Source organism: Schistocerca gregaria, chromosome 2 (assembly GCF_023897955.1).
Source record: "Schistocerca gregaria isolate iqSchGreg1 chromosome 2, iqSchGreg1.2, whole genome shotgun sequence".
NCBI classification, from domain to species: Eukaryota; Metazoa; Arthropoda; class Insecta; order Orthoptera; family Acrididae; genus Schistocerca; species Schistocerca gregaria.
This window is the reverse complement of record NC_064921.1, coordinates 469495356-469519660: the sequence shown is the minus strand read 5'-3', so window position 1 is coordinate 469519660 and position 24305 is coordinate 469495356. Positions and strand designations below refer to the sequence as shown.

The following is a 24305-nucleotide window of genomic DNA, read 5'->3' as shown; positions in this document are numbered from 1 at the left end:
GAACTCAAATTAAGGATGCTATAGTACTATGCAATGAGTAAACTAAAAAAGGCATTCAAACATTTAATAAATATTCATAACCGCGTCACAAATTGCACTTGATGTTATTAATTAGTATAATGTGCTAATTTATACAGGTTACCAGTTATTAGTAAGATCGCTGTCGAAAGTGTAGTAATGTGACAAGACGGGAAAAGTGTTCACTGAATTTTTTTTCTTGTGTGGGGTACGTCATTTACATTATTCTTGTAACTTCACTTGTATGGAAAGCTATAATTTTGTACAATATCGTGCTATTCCAAGGATTTTCGTTGCATATTTAGTTCCTAGTTTGACAGTGGACCAAAAACACAGACATGGCGATCAGCAAAAGAGGGCAAACTAATCGTCGGGAAAAGTCGCCATGGCGGTTCACCCAAGTAAGGTCACTTACCTCAAAAACAAGCAAAGTACAACAGATAAAACTGACTTCCAAACCCTTTTATATACAAAGCTATCAAGAGGTAGTCTATCCCTCTACGAACAGTTTCTAATTAATTAAGATATTTTAGTTAATTTTGTCTCTATTCTGTAACATTTGGAATAATGAAAAAGTCCGATTGAGAACGGTCTGCTGCAGCTGCTTGGTATTTCATCAGTTTGTAGAGTTTTGCTGGAGGAGAGACAAGGGGAGGAAGAGATTGACAGCGAAAGAGTAGAGGAGAAGACGGACAGTGAGAGGGTGAGAAAGGAAATGTACAGAGAAAGGGAAGAGATTAATTGAAAGAGGGACGAGAGGGAGACAGACAGATAGAGAAAAGATAAACAGAGAGAGGGGAGGAAAGAGGAAATGGATGGAAATAGTGAGAAGGAATAGATGGAACGAGAAAGGGTGCAGGATGAGATTAGCAGGGAATGGGGGTGAGGAAGAGACGGACCAACAGAGGACTGGAATAAATACATACCCAGGCAACTCTGGGTACTCAGATAGTATTATTTTAAAACACGTCTGAGAATCGCGGGGCGCAGGAACGTTTGATTCCTGGAGTCAATTTGACGACCGCTGGGATAAACGCTAGCGAAAATAAATATGTATGGAGCAGTACAATGTATGGAAACGAATCTTGGTCGGAGAAAAAACCAGAAAATAAGAGAATCAAAACGTTTAAGTTATGTTGGAAAGTTGAGATGAGACAAGAAGTGAGGATTTCCCCACAGAAGCGGCGAGGAGAGGACAATGTGGAAAACAGTGAGAAAAAGGAGCGAAGAGATAATAGGACATGAGATAAGATTTCAAGGAACAAATTTCATGGAACCTGAGGGAACCGTGGAGTGTAAAAACTGTAGCGGAAGAGACACGTTGGAAAACAGCCAAAAATGAGAACGTTACGTACAAGTGCTACTATGAGATGAAGCTGTCAAACAGGAAAGGAATTGGTGGCAGTCCGCGTCAAACCTGTCAGAATACTGATGACGCCGCCACCACATACAAATATAATCATTTTTCTTCGTGTTATACAGTGTGATCACAATAAGTAGAATTTCATTATTTGCCATTCTTCATGGCGTTAGAACCGTAACGACCAACGTATTGTTGTGCAAATTTCTTTAGTAAGTGTTTACTAGTGGTTTCATTGAAAGCTCATAAACGGTCCAAGGCTTCCAAAAGTATGTAAATATACCAAAGCCGCGCTGTTGGCAGGCAGAGACTCTGCTAGCTAATGTGGAACTAAGATCATACAACCACAAACAGATACAAGAAAATGACTATTTATTCATCAACAAAATTTCGTGCGTCACGCTCAGTTGTTGGCAGCATGTAGGGTGAATGTTGGGGCCCAGCCTCAGGAGATGGTGACGCCGGCGTTCTCGCTAATCCAGTCGAGGTAGGCGCTGACGCGCATGGAAACGTCCGGCCAGCTGGAGTCGCAGTCGAGCAGACGCCACGAAGTGATTCCCACGACCAGTGGCTCGCCGTCCGAGTCCGTCACCACCAAAGGGCCTCCGCTATCGCCCTGTACCCAAAAACAGTGATCTGTTCAGTTCTGAAAATACATACTCTGCAACATTGATTGTGTTCTCACTATAATCCACATTCTCTCCTTAGCGTCTAACAGACAATTCTGCATCTCTGTCAACAAGTTTTAAAGTTAAATCATAAGAAGCTAGAATTCAGTAGGTCTTCTCTGGCTCCTTCCTATGTACCATTAGTACTAATGACATCTGAACCAGAATTAACAACTACTGGCGATACCCGTTATTGATAATTCTCATACGAATTTAAACTGTATTAGACTGAATGTAATCCGGAATCTTGGGAGGAACACACAATGGTGTTCGCTATGAAAGACCAAAGTCAACACAAATAAAGCTGAAGCTGTCACATATATCCTGCAATAAAGATCAATGCTACACTAATTGAATTGTATGATAGTCGTCTCTCACGATCCAACATTGCCAAATCCATAGTATTACCTCTGGGCTGTCACCTTACCTGGAAACACATAATGCCGAAGCATGAACTATGATTCCTATCGAAGCAAATCATCCACTATAACCTCGATATATCTTTCATCATTTAGTCATTCAGAAGCGAAAAACATTCTTCAGCAACTTTAAATGGCTTTACCGTGACTGTTATTGACATCAAATGAAACAACAAGTTTACTGTTACCAGTCACTGTGTGTGTGCGTTTAAGTGGCCATTTAAGACAACCTGTGGCATAAAACGTTACGATTAGGGAAAATTCATAAATAGTAATAAGGAGTCCATAATTAGAAGACAGAGATGTAGAATCTAAAATGGAGCTGAATGATTTCGATAGGTTGACTGTAGCAAATATTGTCCATCATCAGGTAGATTCACATTTGCTAATATGACATGTGTGTGTGTGTGTGTGTGTGTGTGTGTGTGTGTGTGTGTGTGTGTGTCGTGTTACGATTTTTCAGAGGAACTAATGTCACTGTCTCCAGTCGTCACAGGTTCCTTTCACTCTCGTAACACATCACATTTAGACTGTCATGACGGTATACATGTCATGTGTTACGACAGTTAAAGGAATCTGTGACTACTGGAGACAGTGACGTAAGTTCCTCCAAAAAATCGTAACACGACACGCACACACTCAAATGTCATACTAACAAATGTAAATCCACCTGATGATGTACGTTTAAATCTTTGAAACGCGTCGTGGAGATAAGTAAACAGTGACTGGTAACAGTAAACTTGTTGTTTCATTTAGTTCTTCAGTAAGTCGCTTCTTCCCCTCGGCAGCTAAAATAACTTCTCTTGCATTTACCGTCGATAATATTTCCTACAGTCAACCTATCGTAATCATTCAGCTCCATTTTAGATTCTACATCTCTCTCTCCTCATTATGGACTCCTTATTACTATTTACGTATTTTCCCTAATTGTAACATTTTATGCCACAGGTTGTCTTACATAGCCACATAAACGCACACAAGCATTCTGTCATGAGGTTAAAGAAATTGCTGCATGATGCCCTGTTCCGGAAATAATTTGATCTTCCTTACGAGTCAAATACGGCAACAGTGGACTTTCAGTTTTCTCGATTTAACGTTTAAAGGGCTTTGAGTAACTTGAGGAAGATAGCGGGACTGCATAGATCACTAGACACCAGGAGTTTAATTTATGTGAGGGGATACTTAAATAGGCAACGACTATCTTGGTGGATCAAAGCGACTTTTTGAAGAAATGAGAACATATGGCGAATGGTGTGGAATCTGTTTTAATTGTTTCGTCAGTGAACTTACTGGCTTGATAAAATGTTCCTTGCTTTCCGCATTATCTTCGCAGAACCCATACTTACAGTGCATACATGCTGACCCTTGGCGCCCATTGCCCAGACGGCGTTGGCATCGACAAGTTCGCCATACTGTTCGTGACAGTCTGCATTGTCCCAGATCTTCACGTCAGCGTAGGAAAGATACCCGGGAAGCAGCCAATCATCTGAAAACAAGGCAGCGTTGTGTGATTACGTCGGCAAACTGGCTTAAACCTCTAAAGCGTACGAATATAAAACTTATTAAATTGTGATTTTCTCCTTTTCTCTAAGCGACACTGCAAACTACTTGTCACACGCTCTCTAGAGTATTCATTGCATGGTTAAGTTTGGTAAAGTAGTCTTATTTAAAGATTGTGCTCAAAACTATCGTTACGTTCTTACAGCCAAATTAAGTAAAATAAGATTAGTTGTAGACAAATAAAAACAAGTATGAAATTCGTATACATAAATTTTATTTAGATGTAAGCTGTTTTTTGCATTTTATGACGTATTATGCAGATTCGCTTACATCATTATAATGTGAGAGGAAAGGTAATAGTTGCGTTGTTTGATTTAATTTGAGTATCTCTTCTAGACGACGGTGTGAGTCAGACCATTATTAAATTCCTTAAAATGAAACAGGAAGATGAAATGAGAAATTAGTTAACAATTTAAGGTGTACCATGTGACTGCAACATTTGAAATAATTCTTCATTGCCGCTTAGATATGAACCATATCACTGAGCGTCGCGTAAAGGGGAAAGTTGTAATAAAATGTCAGCACTTGTGGATCGTAAAAGGAGGAACGCGTAGTAATGATGTGACTACGTCAGTAGTGTGTTTCCTCTGAAAGAATGTTATTACGTGTGGTGTATTAATACAATGTGCCATCTATAGGTACGTTGAAATAAGAGGATCAAATGATTATCGTGGACTCAAATTTGGATTTGATATTCTTTATTGAAATATCTTAATTAACGCTATTCGTCTTGGAGCAGCTCTGTAAGGGTCTGTTCAAGTATCTTTAACGTTTCAAATGGCTCTGAGCACTATGGGACTTTACATCTGAAGTCATCAGTCCCCTAGACTTAGAACTACTTAAACCCAACTAACCTAAGGACAGCACACACATACATGCCCGAGAAAGGATTCGAACCTGGGACCGTAGCAGCAGCGCGGTTCCGGAATGAGGCGCCTAGAACCGCTCGGCCACATCGGCCGGCTTTTAACGTTTCAGCAACTCATTGGAGGTTGCCCTATTATTTGGGGCACAACTCATCTCTTACGTTTCCATTGTGACAGCGACTTTAGTTATCTACATTTTTAGGACTAGAGATGTAATTGTTATCTAAGCATTTTGTCGTCAGCGGAAATTTAGAGATCCTGTAACCGCTTATGTTTCATGATGAATAAATTTAATTAGCGTTTTCTTTCAAACGCACTGCAGTAAATGAATCAAAAAAGCTTTTCTTTCTTGAAATATTGGGAAATATTCGCGTTTTCCAAACGACCGAAAGGGCGATCGAATCTAATCATCGTTATTAGACTGTGCTCGACGTCACGAAAAATTAACTTTACTGCAGCATGACGGAGCGTACCTATGAGCAACAGGTGGTCGCGGGCGAGAAGGTGGCTGTTGGAACTTCCAAGAAGACATTCCAGAACGGGGCTGGAGCGAGGTGTTCAGGAGTTTAGTTAGCTGATCGGAACCTTACACTAGTGTGTCAACGATTGAAAACAGTAGTTCCGGAGCCAACTTGTTGTGTGGTCAAGCATCTAGCTGTCGCCTACTGAGGCATAGGTCTGGCTCCTTCCTTTTTGCCCAAGAAGTTTCTTAACCTGGAGCATCCTCGGCCGGTGGGACGACTGGATGTTCTGTGCTCGTGTGTGCCTCAAGACGAAGAAGAAGCTTCGTTTAAACTTGAATCTTCAAACGACCACCCCAATGTTAAACAATTTATTAATTTCTCTCAACGTTAAAACTGATCCCGGATCCTATGTATATAGGGTCTTTTTATAACAGGGTTTCTTTTGTTTCTGTAATTTTTAGATGCTTTAATTTGTGGTCGAGTCTTTAGATGCTTCGAAGTAAAATTTATATTCAAATTTTGGATAGAACAGCTGTTTTTCCCTCGTTAAAAGGTCCAGAATCTGTCACCTGATTTCATATTCATTGATTACTCGAGATTTATCCTTAGTTTCCGAACTTGAGCGGCCGCGTCCTCACTCATCACTGCACGTGGCATTCTTGTAAGTGTCTGTAACACGATGTGTTACAAGCAGCTGCAGTATTTAAGGGTCTGTAACGTTAAAATTAACGAGAAATATACGAAGCAGAGCTTCATGGTCCAAGTATAAAATTTATGAGGCAATGGACACTTACAAATTAGTCTTTTACAGAAATACTAGTGCTGGAATGAAAATATTTTGTCCATTCACTATTGAGCCTTCAGTTATTCAATCTAGAGGGTTACGTTACTTCCATGTGTAATGAGTGCAACGCTGCAACAATTTTAACTTAATTTGGGTCTATAGTAGCAGGTGACAGTTACAAGCAAACTCTCACTACCAATGAACTCAGTGGCATCATTAAGATTAAAAAACAATCACAATCTCGTACAAAAACTTAACACATTCTCAGCCCAGAACTGCTTTCCACGATGTAAATGAGCGTTAAAGTGTACTAATTCGTGTAAGTACCTCACTGTATAACTAGATGTCTTAGTCTTGCAATACCGTCAAAGGTCTAATGCGGAAGGCACTGTTACTTCAAATGAAAAAAATTAATGTGATGCTAGTTTGAGGCAAAAACAACTTTTACTCAAAGGATTAAAACGATTCGTTGATGGAGAGGGAATAGAGTAGTATGTAATGCTGGTAGCTTCCAGTTAAGTTTTCACGCAAATATGAGCCTCGTATTGGAGCAGTCTGCTGATGATGCGCACAGGAAGTAAGAATTAGTTTTCGATAACGTGTAAAGTTATTATTTACATGATTGCGGTTTCGTCTTACACATGATGATGATTGACAATAACCCGAACAGAAGAATCCTCAGGCCTCCTGAAGGTGATCATTTCAATAAATTTTATTAATCCAGAGTTTATCTTACTATCTCCTAATGTGTCAATATATATGTAACATGGCACTGTTGGTTGTAAGACTGCAAGGACTAAGTTCAAACACTTAGTCGGAAAGGAGCTACTTCCGCCGCGCATAATGGTCCCTTTCTTCGGTAATATGTGATGGGAGCTACTGAAGTGTATTCGTTGAGTGTAGGGAAGTATAATGGACGTGTGTATAGTGTGATATTATGTCTGTTTTGGCTTGAACATGATGAGAGAAGAGGGAGCCGGCCGCGGTGGTCTAGCGGTTCTAGGCGCGCAGTCCGGAACCGCGCGACTGCTAGGGTCGCAGGTTCGAATCCTGCCTCGGGCATGGATGTGTGTTATGTCCTTACGTTAGTTAGGTATAAGTAGTTATAAGTTCTAGGGGACTGATGAGCACAGTAGTTAAGTCCCATAGTGCTCAGAGCCATTTGAGCCATTTGAACCAGAGAAGGGGGAGCGTGAAACCCACTGCCGGCACATAGCACACTGCACTCGAATAGCACCAAGTTGGCTGCCAAGCATAGCGTCCCTGTCTCACGAACGAATCACCAGCAACAGTGTCACATGCTCTGACCCCAATGAGACGGTATGAAGAGGTTTAAATTCAGTCCAGTATGTTGGTGCGAAGCTTTACGGCACGGCTTCTCCTCCCCTTGCCAGCCGAGTAGTGACAGTGAAAATTTCATCCACCGACGTGATTCGAACCCTCCCAGTCGAGTACCATCACACAGGCATGTGTTGGTGACCTCGGCTACAGAGATGTGCTCTAATGTGTTTACAGCTAGTCTACAGGTATTAAAATGCAGTTACTAACTGAGGTCCAGTATGGGCTGTAATTACTCTATTGCAGCGAAACTTAAGAGATATGTTAGTGCGTTAACATGCAATTGATTTACTCTAGAAAAAATTAGTTTCAGTGTTGGCCACCAGTTGCAAACATGGCGCTCAGCTTCTCGTCGACATCTCCAGTACTCATATTGAACAACCTGGGAAAGCGGCGGTTAATAATAAAATAAACACTACGCTCTTCTCACTTGTTTCAACGTTCCTGCAGACATGCCATTACTGGTCCATTACGTATGGAGACGTTTATGTACGCCTTTCTTGCTTTCACAATGTCAGGTTTGCAACTGGTAGCCAAAACGAAATTTGGTTCCGCATTAACGCGCTACAAAATTTACCACCTTTTACTGCCATGCAATGGTTACAGTCAGCATTGGACTTTGCCTGCACTCATCCTCATATATCAAGGATAATGCTGATACATTGTGAAACAACGCTCTGGTGGGCGGTTTACGGGTTAGGACTCCCCAGCGGTGTCACCATGCAGTGCATTTGACCTACGGTCGCGCACGGTGGCGCTGGCAGCAGTGCACACACGCAGACGTGTGTTGGTACATGTCAGAATAAGGTGCAATGAGTAAGTGTGCAGACGCTTTCAGACGTGCTTATTGTCACTGTGTGTTGAAACTGGCTCAAAGAACACATATTGATGACGTTATGAGGGCAGAATACTAGGGCGACTGGAGGCTGGTTAGACACTGCAGGTCGTAGCACGGGCCCTCCATGTGCCACAAAGTGTGATCTCAAGATTATGGCAACGATTCCAGCAGGCAGGAAACGTGTCCACGATCTACAGTATGAGACGTACACAATGTACAATACCACAAGAAGACCGATATCTCACCATCAGTGCCCGCAGACGGACACGGAGTGCGGCAGGTAGCCTCGCTCGGGACCGTACTCCAGCCACTGGGGCAGTTGTTTCCAGACACACAGCCTACAGACGACTGAACAGACATGGTTTATTCGCCTGCAAGATGCATTCCACTGACCCCTGGTCACAGGAGAGCCCGTAAAGCCTGGTGTCAAGGATACAGTGGGTTATGTTCACGGACGAGTCCAGGTATAGTTTGAACAGTGATTTCCGCCAGGTTTTCATCTGGCGTGAACCAGGAACCAGATACCAACCCCTTAACGTTCTTGAAAGGGACCTGTATGGAGGTCATGGGTTGATGGTGTTGGGCGGGATTACGATTGGTGCACTTACACCCCTGCATGTCTTTCACAGAAGAACTGTAACAGATCAGGTGTATCGGGACGTCATTTTGCACCAGTTATGTCCGGCTTTTCAGGAGTGCAACGGGTCCCACCTTCCTCCTGATGGATGATAACGCACGGCCCCACCGAACTGCCATTGTGGAGGAGTACCTTGAAACAGATGATATCAGCGAATGGAGTGGCCTGCCTGTTCTTCAGACCTAAACCCCATTGCACACGTCTGGGATGGTCTCGGTAGACGTATCGCTGCACGTCTTCAAACCCCTATGACACTTCAGGAGCTCCGACAGGCACTGGTGCAAGAATGGGAGGCTATATCACAGCAGCTGCTCAACCACCTGATCCAGAGTATGCCAACCGGTTGTATGACCTGTGTACGTGTGCATGGTGATCATATACCATATTTATGTCAGGCTACATGCTCAGGGAACTGACGTTTTGTAGCACATGTGTTTCGGGACGGTTTTCTCAACTTATCATCAATATCGCGGACTTACAGCTCTGTGCCGTGTGTGTTCCCTATGTGCCTATTTTATTAGCGCCAGTGTGTGGCACCACATTCTGTATTTATGCTTAATTTATGAGCATGAGTGTATAACTACCCGGTATGTGTGAGGGAGGTCACCACCTAATGGTGTGCAGGACTATGGTGGTGGACGATGCACGAACCTGAGTACAGGAATATTTAAGACTCAACCTAACATGGATTCTGGGGGAACTCTCAGCAAATGTGAGTTGCCCAAGCACATTTTTAGTATGAATATTTGTTGTTTAAGTGTCTCGTTATTAGTGTAGGAGAAAATTGTATTACACAGGTGCAACAAAAGTATTACAAATAACTCGAATTGTGTTTTCTGCTGCACAACGATTTTATTAGCTATTATTTACGTAAGTAACGAGTATTGTTTTTGCAGTTTGTCATTCTCCAGTTATCCTTCAGTATATAGTCTACAGTTTCTCCGTTTAAAATTATTAAACATAAGGATAAGTTAGACATCTATTTTTGTAGATATTTAGGTTTTTGGTGTCACAATACAGTTTTAGAGTGTCTGTCGAGATTGTGTCTTAGTTTCCGTGCTGTTAAGGCTTGTTAGAACTTTGTGAATTTGTGCACTTTTTCATATGCAGTTACGTTAGTTTGAGAGCAAAATCCACTCCACTGAGACATATATCCTCATAATGACTTTACAGTTCAAATTCGCAGAATGTCGGCGATAATAGTTACGTACAAAGATCGTATTATTCTATGCCTCCATGTACTGTGTATACATATACAGTATACAATACATATATAATTAGTCCTGAAAATGGCAAACGGCCGAAAATAAACACTTTGCTTATGCAAACAAGGAGCTAATAAAATCATTGTACGGCAGAAAGCCGGAAAAAGTATAATAATACATTATTCATTGATATTCTGGGCCCATCTGTAAAGAATATTCGGATTGGGCAATGAAGCTGGACGAATGTTCCAGATATACACTCTACTAGGGTAAAATGCTTTGCTGTCATGCCTTATGTAAAGCATTTCAGCATTTGTTGGAAGGTCACTAGAGAGGTTGGTCATAGTAGAATTATCACATACGCTGATCAGACAAGACATTATGTCATAATCACGTAATAAACCCGTCCAGGCGATGCGGCGTCACCTGGGGGACGAATGACTGCTCGTAAGACTCATGCACGCCACATGTAATATTAGTGTGCTCGTTTGTAAAATGGGAAGGCGCACGATCTATCAGGGTTTGACCGAGGGCAGATTGTGATGACCCGGAGGCTCGGCACGAGCATTTCGGAAACTACACGACTTGTCGGTTGTTCGAGGGGTGCTTTTGTGCCGCGTGGAGTGACCGCGCAGTTCGAGGCGCTGTGTCACGGATTGCGCGGCCCCCACCGCCGGGCATTTGTGTCTGTGTGTGCTGTTCTTAGCGTGAATTAGTTTAAGTTAGTTTAACTAGTGTGTAAGTCTATCACACACATTTGAACATTTGAGTGCTGCTGTGGTGCGCGCCTTCGACATGTGTCGAAACCAAGGTGAAATCACGTCAGGTGTGAGATTGGGTGGCCACCCCTCATTACAGATGCCGGACGTCGTAGGCTGGGCACATTGTCAAAACAGGACAGGAGGTGAACTGCTGCGAAACTAACATCAGACTTTAAAGCTAGGCAGAGTGCAAGTCTGCCTGAACGTACAGCGCACCGAACACTCCTAACGATGAGCCTCCGCAGCCATGCATGTGTCAATATTAACACCACGACTCCGGCCACTACGACTAAAATGCGCATGTGACCATTAGCACTGGACGTTGGCGCATTGGTGGAGCGTTGCATGAGCTGACAAATCCAGATACCTTCTTCATCATGTCGATCTGACGGCGCCCACCCGTCGTCTTCCAGGGGAACAGTTCTAGACAACTGTACAGCAGGACGGAGACAAGCTGGCGGCGCCTCCATTATGCTCTGGGGAACATTCACGTGAGCATCCATAGGTCCAGTGACTCTGGCGCATGACACCATGGTTGCTGAGGAGTATACTTCACTGGTTGCAGACCACGTACATGCCTTCATGACGATCATGTGTCCCGACGGCGGTGACATTTTTCAACAAGATAATGCGCAATGTCACAAGGCCAGGAGTGTGATGGAGCGGTTCGAGAAACACAGTACCGAGTTCCAGTTGACATGCTGGCCGCCCAATTCGCCAGATCTGACCCACATCGAGTGCATCTGGGATGTGATTGAACGTGATGTCAGAACTAATCGCCCCCCTTCCCGGAATTTACGGGGAATTAGGTGACCTCTTGTGCAGCTGTGTTGTCAAAAGCCTCCAGTAATCTACCAAAGCCTCATTGTTTCAAAAATGGTTCAAATGGCTCTGAGCACTATGGGACTTAACTTCTGAGGTCATCAGTCCCCTAGAACTTAGAACTATTTATACCTAACTAATCTAAGGACATCACTCACATCCATGCTAGAGGCAAGATTAGAACCTGCGACCGTAGCGGTCGCGCGGTTCCAGACTGTAGCGCCTAAAACCGCTCGGCCACTCCGGCCGGCTCATTGTTTCCATACTACGACACGTCGCTGCTATTATCTGTGCGAAGGGTGGACATTCCTGCCATTAGGTAGGTGGTCGTATGTTCTGGCTGATTAGACTCATTCGTATAGAATGCAGGTTTGCAGCCTTTTGCTAACTGGCAGGGCTTTGGAAAAGTGCATTTAGTATTCATACAATTTGCATACAAAGAATGCGTGCAAGCATTATAGAATGTTGCCCAAGCGTGTGGCAGCCATCCAGACAGGGCTAATACAACGTACATTGATAAAGGAGCGAGAATGGTCAAAGCTTTTTTCATCCATGTGAGAGCATCACGTAGATGCTAAGAAACATAAAGTGGAAAACTTTCTAAGATATATGTCAACTATTCCACTAAAGCCTGCTTACAGAGTTTCGAGAACCAGTACGTAGTGAGAAATCAAAAATTCACTGTAATCATCTGCTTATTTATACTTTAGGGAACGTGTAGATTAATTGCAGCAGGCACAGAGGCACTTCAGAATTATTCTTTTCGCGATCCATACACGATGAAGAGGGAAGAATCAATAATACGTGGCACAATTGGTTATCATGAGGTGTGATCTACAGAGTGTAGGTGGAGGTGTAGATGTAGATGCAAAAGCAGCCTGCTGCTGACCGCTCACCGTTGCTGGTGAGTCCCCACCCAACGACGGTGACGTCGTAGCCGGCGAACGCCTCGCTGACCTGCGACCTCGACGGCAGCTTGATAGGCTTCACGTAGTCTGTAACGAGAGAGATATAAACCAAAGTTTGACAACCCATATTTCCATCTCTATTGTTTCATATATAACCTGCAATGTCATCACTGCAAGAGATTAACAGAACAACAGATAGTTTCTTATGCACTGCCCAATAAAAAGAGTGAAGCATCCAGAACGGGAGGCGGAAACGAAATAATACTTCTCGAGATGAGAGGGTATGTGAGCTTTTTTGTTGCACTCCCTGTGGCCTGGATGCAGGCACTGATTTGGTCCTAAAGGCTGTCATGAAGCCATCATATCGTCTCCTGAGCTGACAGACAAGTGTTGTAACTGATCCTTGATATCCTGAAAAATGCGTCTAGGGTGGAGTTCATGTCCGAGCTGATCCCAGGTATGTTCCATCGGGGGCAAATATGGGGATCTTGCTGACCTTGGGAGTACCTCAACATCATAGAGGAACATGCCATCTATGGAAGAGCATTGTTCTATTGAAAAATAACATCACAATACAGTCGCATGAGCGGTAATACATTGACGTAGGAACACCATTTCGTACCGACCACTACCAGCCTTGAGGTGAAGTCGTACCAGGTCGCTCCACACACCATGCACCAGGAGTAACACTGCTGATGGTGTGTACGAGTACCAAGTTACACTGATATCAGACTATGTTTTCTGGGTGCTTCACATTTTAGTCAAGCTTGTAAGATTATCATTTACAGATTCACTGAATAGAAAAAGGGAAACATTGTGTGTTAATGTAAACATGACATAAGTAGAGATAAAGTAGAGCTTCAGAAGCCATCTGTTACGTTTTAGCGAATGTTTTTAATTATTTATGTACTATGGTAAGGTGATACGGCATGGAAATGAACTTAGAAAAACAGAAAATGATGCGCATATCAAAACGTGAGAAACACTTTAAGATCACTGCTGACAATCGGGAACTGGAAAATGTGAATCAGTTCAAGTACCTGGGAAGTTTTACCACAAAGGATGCCCACTGCACCATCGAAATCCGAGCAAGAATCGCCAGGGCCAAAGCTGCTTTCAACAAGAAGAGGACTCTGCTGACCAACAAGGTGAGTTTGGCATTGAGGAAAAAACTGATAAAGAGCTACATTTGGAGCATTCCACTGTATGGAGCAGAGACATGGACCATGAGAAAGAAGGGGAAAAATACTGAGAGAGCTCGCATAAAAAATGACGATGTACTGCGAAGAGTAGGAGAGAAGTATTCTTCAGACAAAGGCTAACTGGATTGGACATGTACTTGGACACGAGGGTCTCATACATGATGCCATCGAAGGGAGAGTCAGAGGACACGCAGGACGAGGAAGAAGAAGAATTCAACATCTGGACGTCATGAAAGATGGAAGGAGATAGAACAGACTGAAGGAAGAAGCTGAAGACAGGGAACAGTGGAATCAGAAATTCTCCGTACGAACACATGGACCTGCCACTAGGCAGAATACTACATAATAATAATAATGTGACGTACAGAATACGTAATAAACGTATACAGAGCTTACACCATCTGCGAAACGACGAAATGATAGCTTCGTTTTTATAATTAAATGTTTCCTTGAGACATTTGAGTCTCTTTTTATTATATCCGATAAATGGTTAGCATTTCTGCCTCGCAAGGAAGAAGACTCGGATTTGAGTCCCAGCCGCAGCACTAATTTTAATTCATTTCGTCTGTTTCGATCTTTATCGGAGCTTCGTCTTTGTAGAAACAAGCTAAGCACTTACTTTCCTAATAGACAGATTATGTACAAGACATCTAAGTACATTCTGTAATAAAGGGATGATTGTTGTTACGTAACTACCATGTTAATGAGTGATTTATATTACTTATAATTAGTTGATTCTTAATTCGTTGAAACACGCAGATGCCCTTCCCGATACCCCCCCTCCCCCCCCCGCTACCAACCGCCACCCACCACCACCACCCACCACTATGTAACACTTGTCTGACCCATGCAAAGTGTCCATCGGTCGTCATCTTGTCCTCACATTGCTTTGCGAGAAATGCAATACTAAAAAGTTAATTCAGTACAGATATGCTGTTTGTTGAGTCTCTCAGTCCTCTTCAGTCCTCTGCCATCTGGTCAACATCCAGGCGTAAAGGTCCATTGTCCATGATATCCTGAAAGAAGTCTGCAGCAGTGTGCAGGTTTTTGTCTATTTACGTCATTCATGCTGTCGGAATCAGTTCTGAAATAACAAACACCGCGCGGGTTTGACAGACGGCGAGAGTCTGGGCGCAGGTGGACACAATTCAGTAGTTCGTATCATGTTAAAGCTGTCAGATTAGATCATACGGTGACACTTAAGCACCCGCTATACAGGCCACGAAATAATCCTCGGCTTTCAAAAGGGCTGCAAGTAAAGTCAGAGATCAAAGCCTGGAGTTTTCCCCAGGCGAGTCTTCATTGCAAGGCACAGAGTGGAGCGAGGGCGGCTCGATGGTGTAAACTAAAAGGCAGCAAATTATTTCACGACAGCTGCGTGTGAGTGACACAGTACTAGTAAAGCTATGTACACATGAAGAGAACAAGTCTTTAAAACACGGTTAATGACCCTCTCTATACAAAGAGGTGACAAAAGTCATGGGACAGCAATATGGACTTATGCAGATGGCGGTAGTATCGCGTACACGTACAAAAGGGCAGTGCATTGGCGGAGCTGTCTTTTGTACTCAGGTGATTCATGCAAAAAGATTTGCGATGTGATTAGGGCCACACGACGAGAATTAATAGACTTTGAACCCGGAATTGTAGTTGCAGCTAGACACATGGGACAACCCATTTCGGATATCGTTAGGGAATTTGGTATTCCGAGATCTACAGTGTCTAGAGTGTGCGGAGGATATCAATTTCCAGGCATTACCTCTCACTGAGGACGATGCAGCGTCCGAAGGCCTTCACTTAACGACCGACAACAGCGGTGTAGGGTTGTCAGTGCTGGCAGACAAGCAACCCTGTATGAAATGACCGCACAAATCAAATTTGGACCTACGACGAACGCATCCGTTTGGACAGTGCACCGAAATTTGACGTTAACTGCCTATGGCAGAAGAGGACCAAATCAAGTGCCTTTATTAACAGCACGACATCGCCTACAGCGCCTCTCTTGCGCTAGTGACCATATTGGTTGTACCCTACACGACTGTGAAACCGTGGTCAGATCAGATGAATTCCAGTTTCAGTTGGTAAGAGCTGACGGTCGGGATCGAGTGTGGCGCAGTCCCGCGTAACCATAGACCCAAGTCGTCAACAAGTCACTGTGCAAGCTGGTGGTGGCACCATAATGGTTTGGGCTGTGTGTACACAGGATGGACTGGGTCCTCTGGTCCAACTGAACCGACAAATGACTGGAAATGGTTGTGTTCTGCTTTTCGGAGACCATTTGCAGCCGTTCATGGACTTCATCACATCAAAGAACGATGGAATTTTTATGGATAACAATGTGCCATATCAGCGGTTCACAAATGTTCGTGACTGATTTGAAGAATATTCTGGACAATTCGAGCGAATGATATGGGTACCCAGATGTCTTGACATGTATGCCATCGAACGTTTTTGGCACGTAATCGAGAGGTCAGTTCGTGTACAAAATCCTCCACCGACACACTTCCACAACTATGGTCGGCTGTAAAAGCAGCATGACTTAGTATTACTGCAGGGCCTTCCAACGACTTATTGAGTTTACGCCACGTCTAGTTGCTGCTCTGGGCTGGGCAGAAGGATGCCGGACACGACATTAGGAGAAATCCCAAGACATTTATCACCTCAGTGTATGTGAAATGCTTGACCTCAAGTTGGAAAGGAAAAATTTAGAAAATTTTTGAAATTTAAACGTCGTTAGAAAGCGCTAGGTGCTCTCATTATCAAACACTGAATTAGTATAGCCTGGGTAATTTACATTCCGTTTTAAGGAAAATCTAATTTTCATGCCTTTCAAAGTACATGGTGTCATAATATCTGCTGAATTACGTGTCGTACAGTGAAATTTCGCAGGCAAATAAAGTGGTGTATATAGAACTGGCCACAAAACATGTTTGGAATAGAGTTACTAGTAAAGAACTCATAAATTAAAACGTCATTCCGTGTCTCTGAAGCCTGACTGCATGAATAGCGAAAATGTAGTAAGGGAAAACATTTTTCCTTTAGTTTTGTGGCGGGTGTTAGCGAGAAAACGTTTAGTAAAGACTGGTAGTCAATATACGCTCTCATTCCCAAGTACTGGGTGAGTGAAGTCGAGGTATTTGCGCTCCCTGAGTGATGTCGCCTCAAAGCATACACAGAGTTTTTATCTGTAAGACTTATCTTATTGTGTTAAACCTTTAACATAAGATTGTACCTATAGTAGTTTATGACAGCATTTTAGACTTTTATATTATGGTAATAATTACATGAAATAGTGTAAATCAAATTTTACTTGCTTCTGGAAAGTGTTACACAGGCAACCTGTAACTGGCACTGTGCTACTGTGCTCCCCGTTGGTTATTTAGCGATACAGATCCTTTCACTGATGTGAGAAATTGCATTTCAGATGACTGTATTTTCTTTCGACAATTTTTTTTATTCATCTATGTCTCTCTTCCACACATCAGTGTTGGCGCAGCCGTGGTCATAAAATTTGAATCTCTTCTCTCACCTTACGCTTAAATGTTTGCCGAATTGTTCCATACATTTGTTGAAGTCGATGAACTTTTTTCTCACTTCGTCATCATCGTCAATGAATTAATCACAACCAGGATAAGTGAAGCATGAAACTCTTTCTATTGGTTGATCGTCAGTTATTATCTTGGCTTCACTGGATCTCCTTCTTGTCCCTGTCATACATATTTGAGAATTATAGCTTTTACAAATGATACTTAGCATGATACGTAATGATTTCTGAAGCTTGAATGAAGTGCTGATTTGAAAAAAGTGCGGTATTTATATTGAATTTTAATCCAGGAAACATATGTTCCTTTCTGTTTCTAATTATTTCGTCTGTATGTATTTTTGAATAGCGTTAGAGAGAGGCCACAACTTTCATTAATCAGAATATCTTCTGTTAATTTATGTCTCAGATATCAATTGAATTTTGTTTTGTATGAATGCATGGTCTTGCGGCTATATGAATTAACGTAATCTTCTCGGGCTTCCAGCAGCGTCGGGTGGTTAAAATCCCACGAGCCTTCGACCGAGCTCACCTCGGCCATGGTCAGGTGGTAAATGACAGACGTATCGCCGCGGCCTCGCCGTTATATAGCCGTCCCGCTGAATGTGACGTCACTGGTGGTCTCTTCCTCGTCAAATATCGTAACGTTTTCAGTTCTGCGTCCGTTGCGCCTGCTTCAACCTCGCGATGGCCGCATCCCAGGCTGTACTGAGCTGGAAAACACTGTTCTTATTGATGATGTTTTCAGATATTTCTATTTCTGCAGCTTCTTTTTAAAGGTCTAGAATTCGCTGTCTGTTATCTTAAAGATAGTACTACCACGCCTGATTTTTCAGGATAGCGTATGCGTAAGCACCTCTCGTGTTCAATCTGGCGTTAACTGTTTGGCCGACGTAGCAACAGTAGATACACTGATATGGCATCTCGTCCACTTCAGGCGTTCTGAGTCCTAGATCGTCCTTCATATGGCTCATGAGGTGTCGTAGCTTTTCTGGGGGCATGAACACTGATGAAATGTTGTTTCTCTTCAAGAGCCGGCTAACCTTTGCCGACACTGTGCCACAGAAAGGTAAAGTTTCCTGTTCTGTTCTTCGATAGTGTTTTTGCTGCGCGTCTCAACTGAAATAGCCTTTGATACCCGGCTGTGATTATTGCCATTTTCCCGGGAGACTTTTCGGAACTGGCTTAGTTTTAGCGGCAGATTCTGTCTTTGCATACGTTTCGGATAATCCGAATCAAGTTTTTCGGGTAGCCACTCTTTTTCATTATCGATAGCTGCCCCCTTTCTACCATATCAAGAGCATTTATATAATTTCGAAGGCACTGTAGCTTTTAAGTTAAATTATCTTCTGCATTAACTGAGATGAATATACTAGCAGTTCCAGGTAGCCCTTTTCTAAATCCTTTTCTTCCAGTGAAACTGAAAGTGCAACAACAGTAAGACTGCTGATTAATATTTTTGCATATATTTTATGGCCAACATGTATCAAACTTATTCCACGTCAGTTATTAGAAGAACCTCTATTACTTTTCCTAAAAAGCGAGAGTTCCTTATATTTTCTTCATTCTTCCGGTGTGATTTCCCTTTCTAACAAAGGGCAAATAAATGCAACTATATAAATTTAAGAATCATCTGACGATTTCTGTAGAGTTCCAAATTCATTTTATCTCATCCTGGGGCTTTACTATTTATAAACGATTTCAATCGTCTATTAAGTTCCTCTGTATCTTCCGGAAGAATTCCCGCGGCACCCGTATCTATGCTTTGGTCTTCTTGACTCTCTGTATAGCGTTCATTATCCCATAATACTTCATAATGCTGTGTCCATGAGTCCTCTTTTGTTTTTATATTTAAGTTTCTCTTTCATCGCCATTAAGATATTTCTCAAATTTTTAAGCCGTCTGTTGTCTTCTATTGAATTTGTTAACATAAACCAAGATTCTCCTTCAGTTTCCATGTTACAGACTTAACATTACTGCTCCATCTTTCGCACTCCTCCTCAATTTAATGGTCCCAATTCTGTATCATTTTTATGAAAACTACTAGTATTAGCTTGACATCTTCTGAAACGTCTCCATTCCACCTTTTAACCTAACTTTTCCCCTCCGTTTCAGTTTCTTCAGAGTGCTGAGTTTGTTGTTTCCTGTGTTGTTGCAGATATATTTTTCCATTCTTTGTTAACGTCAGTTGTTGGAATCCCAACCATATATTGCTGTAATCGACTTTGGTATAGGTATTTTATTCCTTCATCTAACAACAAACATATGCAATACACGTCTTCAGTTAGTGCCGTATTTGCACCAGATACGCAGTCACTTGATGGGAAACTCATGCGCTGATCTATTGAAGTAGAAGGTTTCCTGCAGTGAGAAGTAAGACTAGAGGAATCTCTTCTGCCTTCATGTCCAAATGCCGATGTAGCTTCACATAATGGAGCAGACAGCTGTTCCGCAGGCGGAACAGTTTGGGGTGCAGTGTACAAAAATGGGGACCGTAAGGTAGGAGTATCTATGGATTAAGCATAGTGTACTGTGCGAGTCGCCAACATCAGACCTAGACTTTCGTACCAAGCTGTTTAATTACACTTCCCAATAAGACATAAACTTTAATATTACACATGTTTAATGTGCCTTTACAGATTTATCTGATAGTGACAGCAAAGTTCAAATGCTTTGTGAGTTGAAAAATGTGGATACACTGTATAATAAAGAGTCAATGCCATAGGGCTAATTTATATGACTAATAGGCCATGTATTATAAGACGTGGTTCTAGATAGTTTCCGTAGCTTGGAAGTGTGCTGACAGTCAGTAGGGAGATAATACGCATATATAGCAAATTCCACCTCCAGATAAGAGCTACATCTGACAGCGTGGGTCATTTCCTACGGATTCTAAACCAGGCCACAGTGCTTAGTCATGACAGAAAGCAGTACTGATAGTACCAGTGTTATTATAACTTTGGTGTATCAGGACGGCATCTCGAAATGCCATGGTGGCCTAATTTATAAGAACACGGACTCGGGCATACAATACAACTCAGTAAAAAAAGCTTGAAAAATAATGGCGTCTCTTCAGTTCTACCTAGTTGTGTGACACTTGTCGCAAACAACTAAACCACTCTTGTGCTTATCTTTTTAAACTTTTAAGCCGAGTTCATTGCTGATATGATTCACGTGTACAGAGTCGGGACCTACCTGCACTAGCAATGAGGTTGGCATTCAAAATCTTCAGCGTGCTTCCAGGCAACCCTTACTGTGTACCATAACCAAGTGGCTGTGGAGAAAACGCTTGATTGAAAGAAAATTTCTAAGCTTTTGTTCCAAGTATCTGTATGCTGACTCCACAAATATCGCTACGTAAAATCTGGACTTGGAAGCCGCATCCATACTTGGAACAGAAGTATGCAAGTATATCTGAATCGCACCTCGCAAACATAGACGATATTTCAATGAAGGCACTCACCGGTGATGGTGTTGGGATCGGACCACAAGATGAGGCCGACGTCGTTGAAGGCGGCGCCGTCGTCTACAGTGTAGTAGGCGTCGTTCATGACGGCGTCGTAGGTGTAGAAGGACTGGCTGTTGTCTCCAGACGTGGGCAGCCGCTCCAAGCCCCCGAGTAGCACCGTGAAGAACGAACCGCTGCAACAAGGCGCGGGCGGCACATTAGGCATGTTTTACGTCACCATCTCTCCTCAGACGCTAAGCAGTATGGCTTCGGAAGATAGAACGAGTGCAAGAAAACAGACTCGTTCAGGCCTGTGACCCGTAGGAAGTTTATCATCGTGATGAAAAAGATCATGTATTCCCACGATATTAAAGCTACCGTTGGTATTGTTCCAAATGCTCCAATTACTTTTAACTCGGTGTATAAGTCTGAGGCGCCCTTTCAGGCGTCTGGAGCAACTGCTGGGTCCATACGATAGCCGGGAATCCGATATTTTCATTTACACATATCATTTTTTTAAATCTAAAACGCGTGTCTGACAACAAATTATGTGTACAAAACAGTGGTTTAGATTGTCATATTTACTGCCTATCGTGCTGCAGCACTGGCTTTTGTAGCGCTTCTTTGGGTACATATCCACTGCATCATTCTGACTGCAGTTCATCAAGGAACCTCGGACGCATTTACATGTCAAAGAGAATAACTGACCAAATAGAGCCTGAGTAACAGTCGAAATCTCGCAAGGAGGTGAGCCTGAAATGCGCATTTCTCTACAACGCTCATTAATCGTGAGTGAAATAGCATCTAAAGTTGTGTTGCCACTGGAATAACTCGTAATGGTGAGATAGGAAACTGTTGCAGGGCTTGTACAGAGTGTGCAAAATAAAACTGGTCCGTAAAATATTTAAAAGGCTCACACGGAATTTGCTATTGTTAATACGATTCTCCCTAAGAATCTCGCAGTGACATTGCGTCTGAGTGAGAGGAGCAGATGTATTTAGCGACCAGTTGAGTGCAACACAAAATGATGCCTTCGATAAAGTAGTGCTTGTTTATTGTCGAGTGTTGTGCGGAGAGCAGTTGGTGGAAAACTTGTGAGGAACTGTCTACGTAAAACAATGAAGTCTACCCCGCAAAATGTGGTGGCTAAATGACGCGAAACGGACTTTGTGGCGGATAGAAACCATAACTATACCGAAAAAGAGTTGAAGCAAGAGTTAGTCTCATTGTAAACATTTTCCAAGCCAGTATTATTTTGCTTACACTATAGAAGAAAACATACCGGCATATTCTTGAAATCCCAGCTTCCTCAGTTTATTAGTCCGATAACAGAAACCTCAGCACAATCTCGTAAGGTATGTGGTCTCTTAAGGGAAATATTACCTAAATGTCTGCTAATTTTGAAAAGAAAGCAGTCTGAAAGGTAAGATATTTTTGAGGCTATTGCTGAATAAGCGCAATCAGTGAATACTATTATTTACTCCGTACTTTGGTAACTATATTATTTTCTTTTACATATATACATATCATTATTGCTGCAATTCTTGTATACTGACACTTCGACGCAGTGCGCAGCGGTGAGGACGGCGGTGGTGGAGATGAGGGAGCCGCCGCAGAAGCCGGAGGTGACGATCATGAGGCCCGCCTGGTACGGGAACTGGCCCTCCGCCGCCAGCGGCCCTTGCACGATGCGGTCTTCTGCAGACGCTGCGGGAAGAAAGCCATCCGAGAGGGAAGTAATCCTGCAGGCTGCAGCCGCTGTCAAATTTTCTAGCGCATTAAAACAATGTGCTGGACAAATAGTCAAACTTGTTGTTGTTGTTGTTGTTGTTGTGGTCTTCAGTCCTGAGACTGGTATGATGCAGCTCTCCATACTACTCTTATCCTGTACAAGCTTCTTCATCTCCCAGTAACTATTGCCACCTACATCCTTCTGAATCTGATTAGTGTATTCATCTCTTGGTCTCCCTCTACAATTTTTACCCTCCACGCTGCCCTCCAGTACTAAATTGGTGAGCCCTTGATGCCTCAGAACATGTCCTACCAACCGATCCTTTCTTCTAGTCAAGTTGTGCCACAAACTTCTCCACAATACTATTCAGTACCTCCTGATTAGCTATGTGATGATCTACCCATCTAATCTTCAGCATTCTTCTGTAGCACCACATTTCAAAAGCTTCTATTCTCTTCTTGTCCAAACGATTTATCGTCCATGTTTCGCTTCCATACGTGGCTACTCTCTATACAAATACTTTCAGAACTGACTTCCTGACACTTAAATCTATATATAAGTCGTAAGGTCAGTATTGACTCACGTGTTCCAATATTTCTACGGAATCCAAACGGATCTTCCCCGAGGTCGGCCTCCACCAGTTCTTCCATTCGTCTGTACAGAATTCGCGTTAGTATTTTGCACCTGTGACTTATTAAACTGATAGTTCGGTAATTTTCACATCTGTCAACACCTGCTTTCTTTGGGATTGGAATTATTATATTATTCTTGAAGTCTGAGGGTATTTCGCCTGTCTCATACATCTTGCTCACCAGATGGTAGAGTTTTGTCAGGACTGGCTCTCCCAAGGCCGTCAGTAGTTCCAATGGAATGTTGTCTACCCCGAACATGTTGAAATTGTATTCGGGCGGACGGGGCCTCATATACTTGTCATCCTCCTTTAGGACGTGTGGCGTAAAACAAATTTTGATCTCGTTTATGTAGTAAATTTCTACACAACGTCCCAGTTACGTAAGTCAACTGTATATGACGATTCAAGGTACTGTTACAATAACATCGATGTCGTAAAGTTTCTTTCTTTTTTTTTAAAAAAAAAAAAGAGTCATTATGTTTCATAGTGTGTTTAATAGCACTGAAGTCAAGTAATGTTCTCGCAATGGGAAATATTGTTGCGTCCAGTGTGCTGAAGTGATATATTGATGAACATGCAACTGCCGTACGTGAACATAATCAACAGTAGAATGTTGCATATCTTACCTATCAGGATCGACTGTGGACGTTTAATTTAAACCTCTGCATTTATTTCCTCTACGAGGATATTAGCAAATGATCCTTGACTTTTATGGCACCAGTGGTCCAATATATCATGCGATCACCATGCCACTGGTAAAATTCCAAATGTACCACGCTCGTCAGTCCATGTTCCAATGACTTCGGTGCCATTGCCATTGTTCCTGTGGCAACGTTGTTCTCACTTGAAGTTAGATTAGCCATGGTAATGGTACGGGCAGTATGTTTGGCGATACATAGCTATAAATGATCATGAATGGAATGGATTGTAGCTATCCAACAGTGAATTGAAAATGAGTAGCTACACTGTGCTCAATTTATCACCTATCATAGAGGCCACTGAACGCACAACATCCATACAACTGAGTTAATATAGTATGCGTTAATAAGGTATGATATAGTGTCTTTCTTAGTTATATGGGGACTATCAGTATGAAATAATCT

General features: G+C 42.6%; 1 protein-coding gene across 1 annotated transcript; it reads right to left on the bottom strand.

The window, feature by feature from the left end:
- Window positions 1-1823: 1823 nt before the first annotated feature.
- Window positions 1824-24065, bottom strand: LOC126335841 (brachyurin-like). The gene is made up of 6 exons (XM_049999310.1): window positions 23948-24065; window positions 22396-22546; window positions 20855-21033; window positions 12637-12735; window positions 3812-3951; window positions 1824-1994 (listed from the first exon to the last, which is right to left on the bottom strand). The coding sequence occupies exons 1-6, from the start codon at window positions 24063-24065 to the stop codon at window positions 1824-1826; spliced, it is 858 nt and encodes a 285-aa protein (XP_049855267.1).
- Between the last annotated feature and the right edge of the window lie 240 nt (window positions 24066-24305).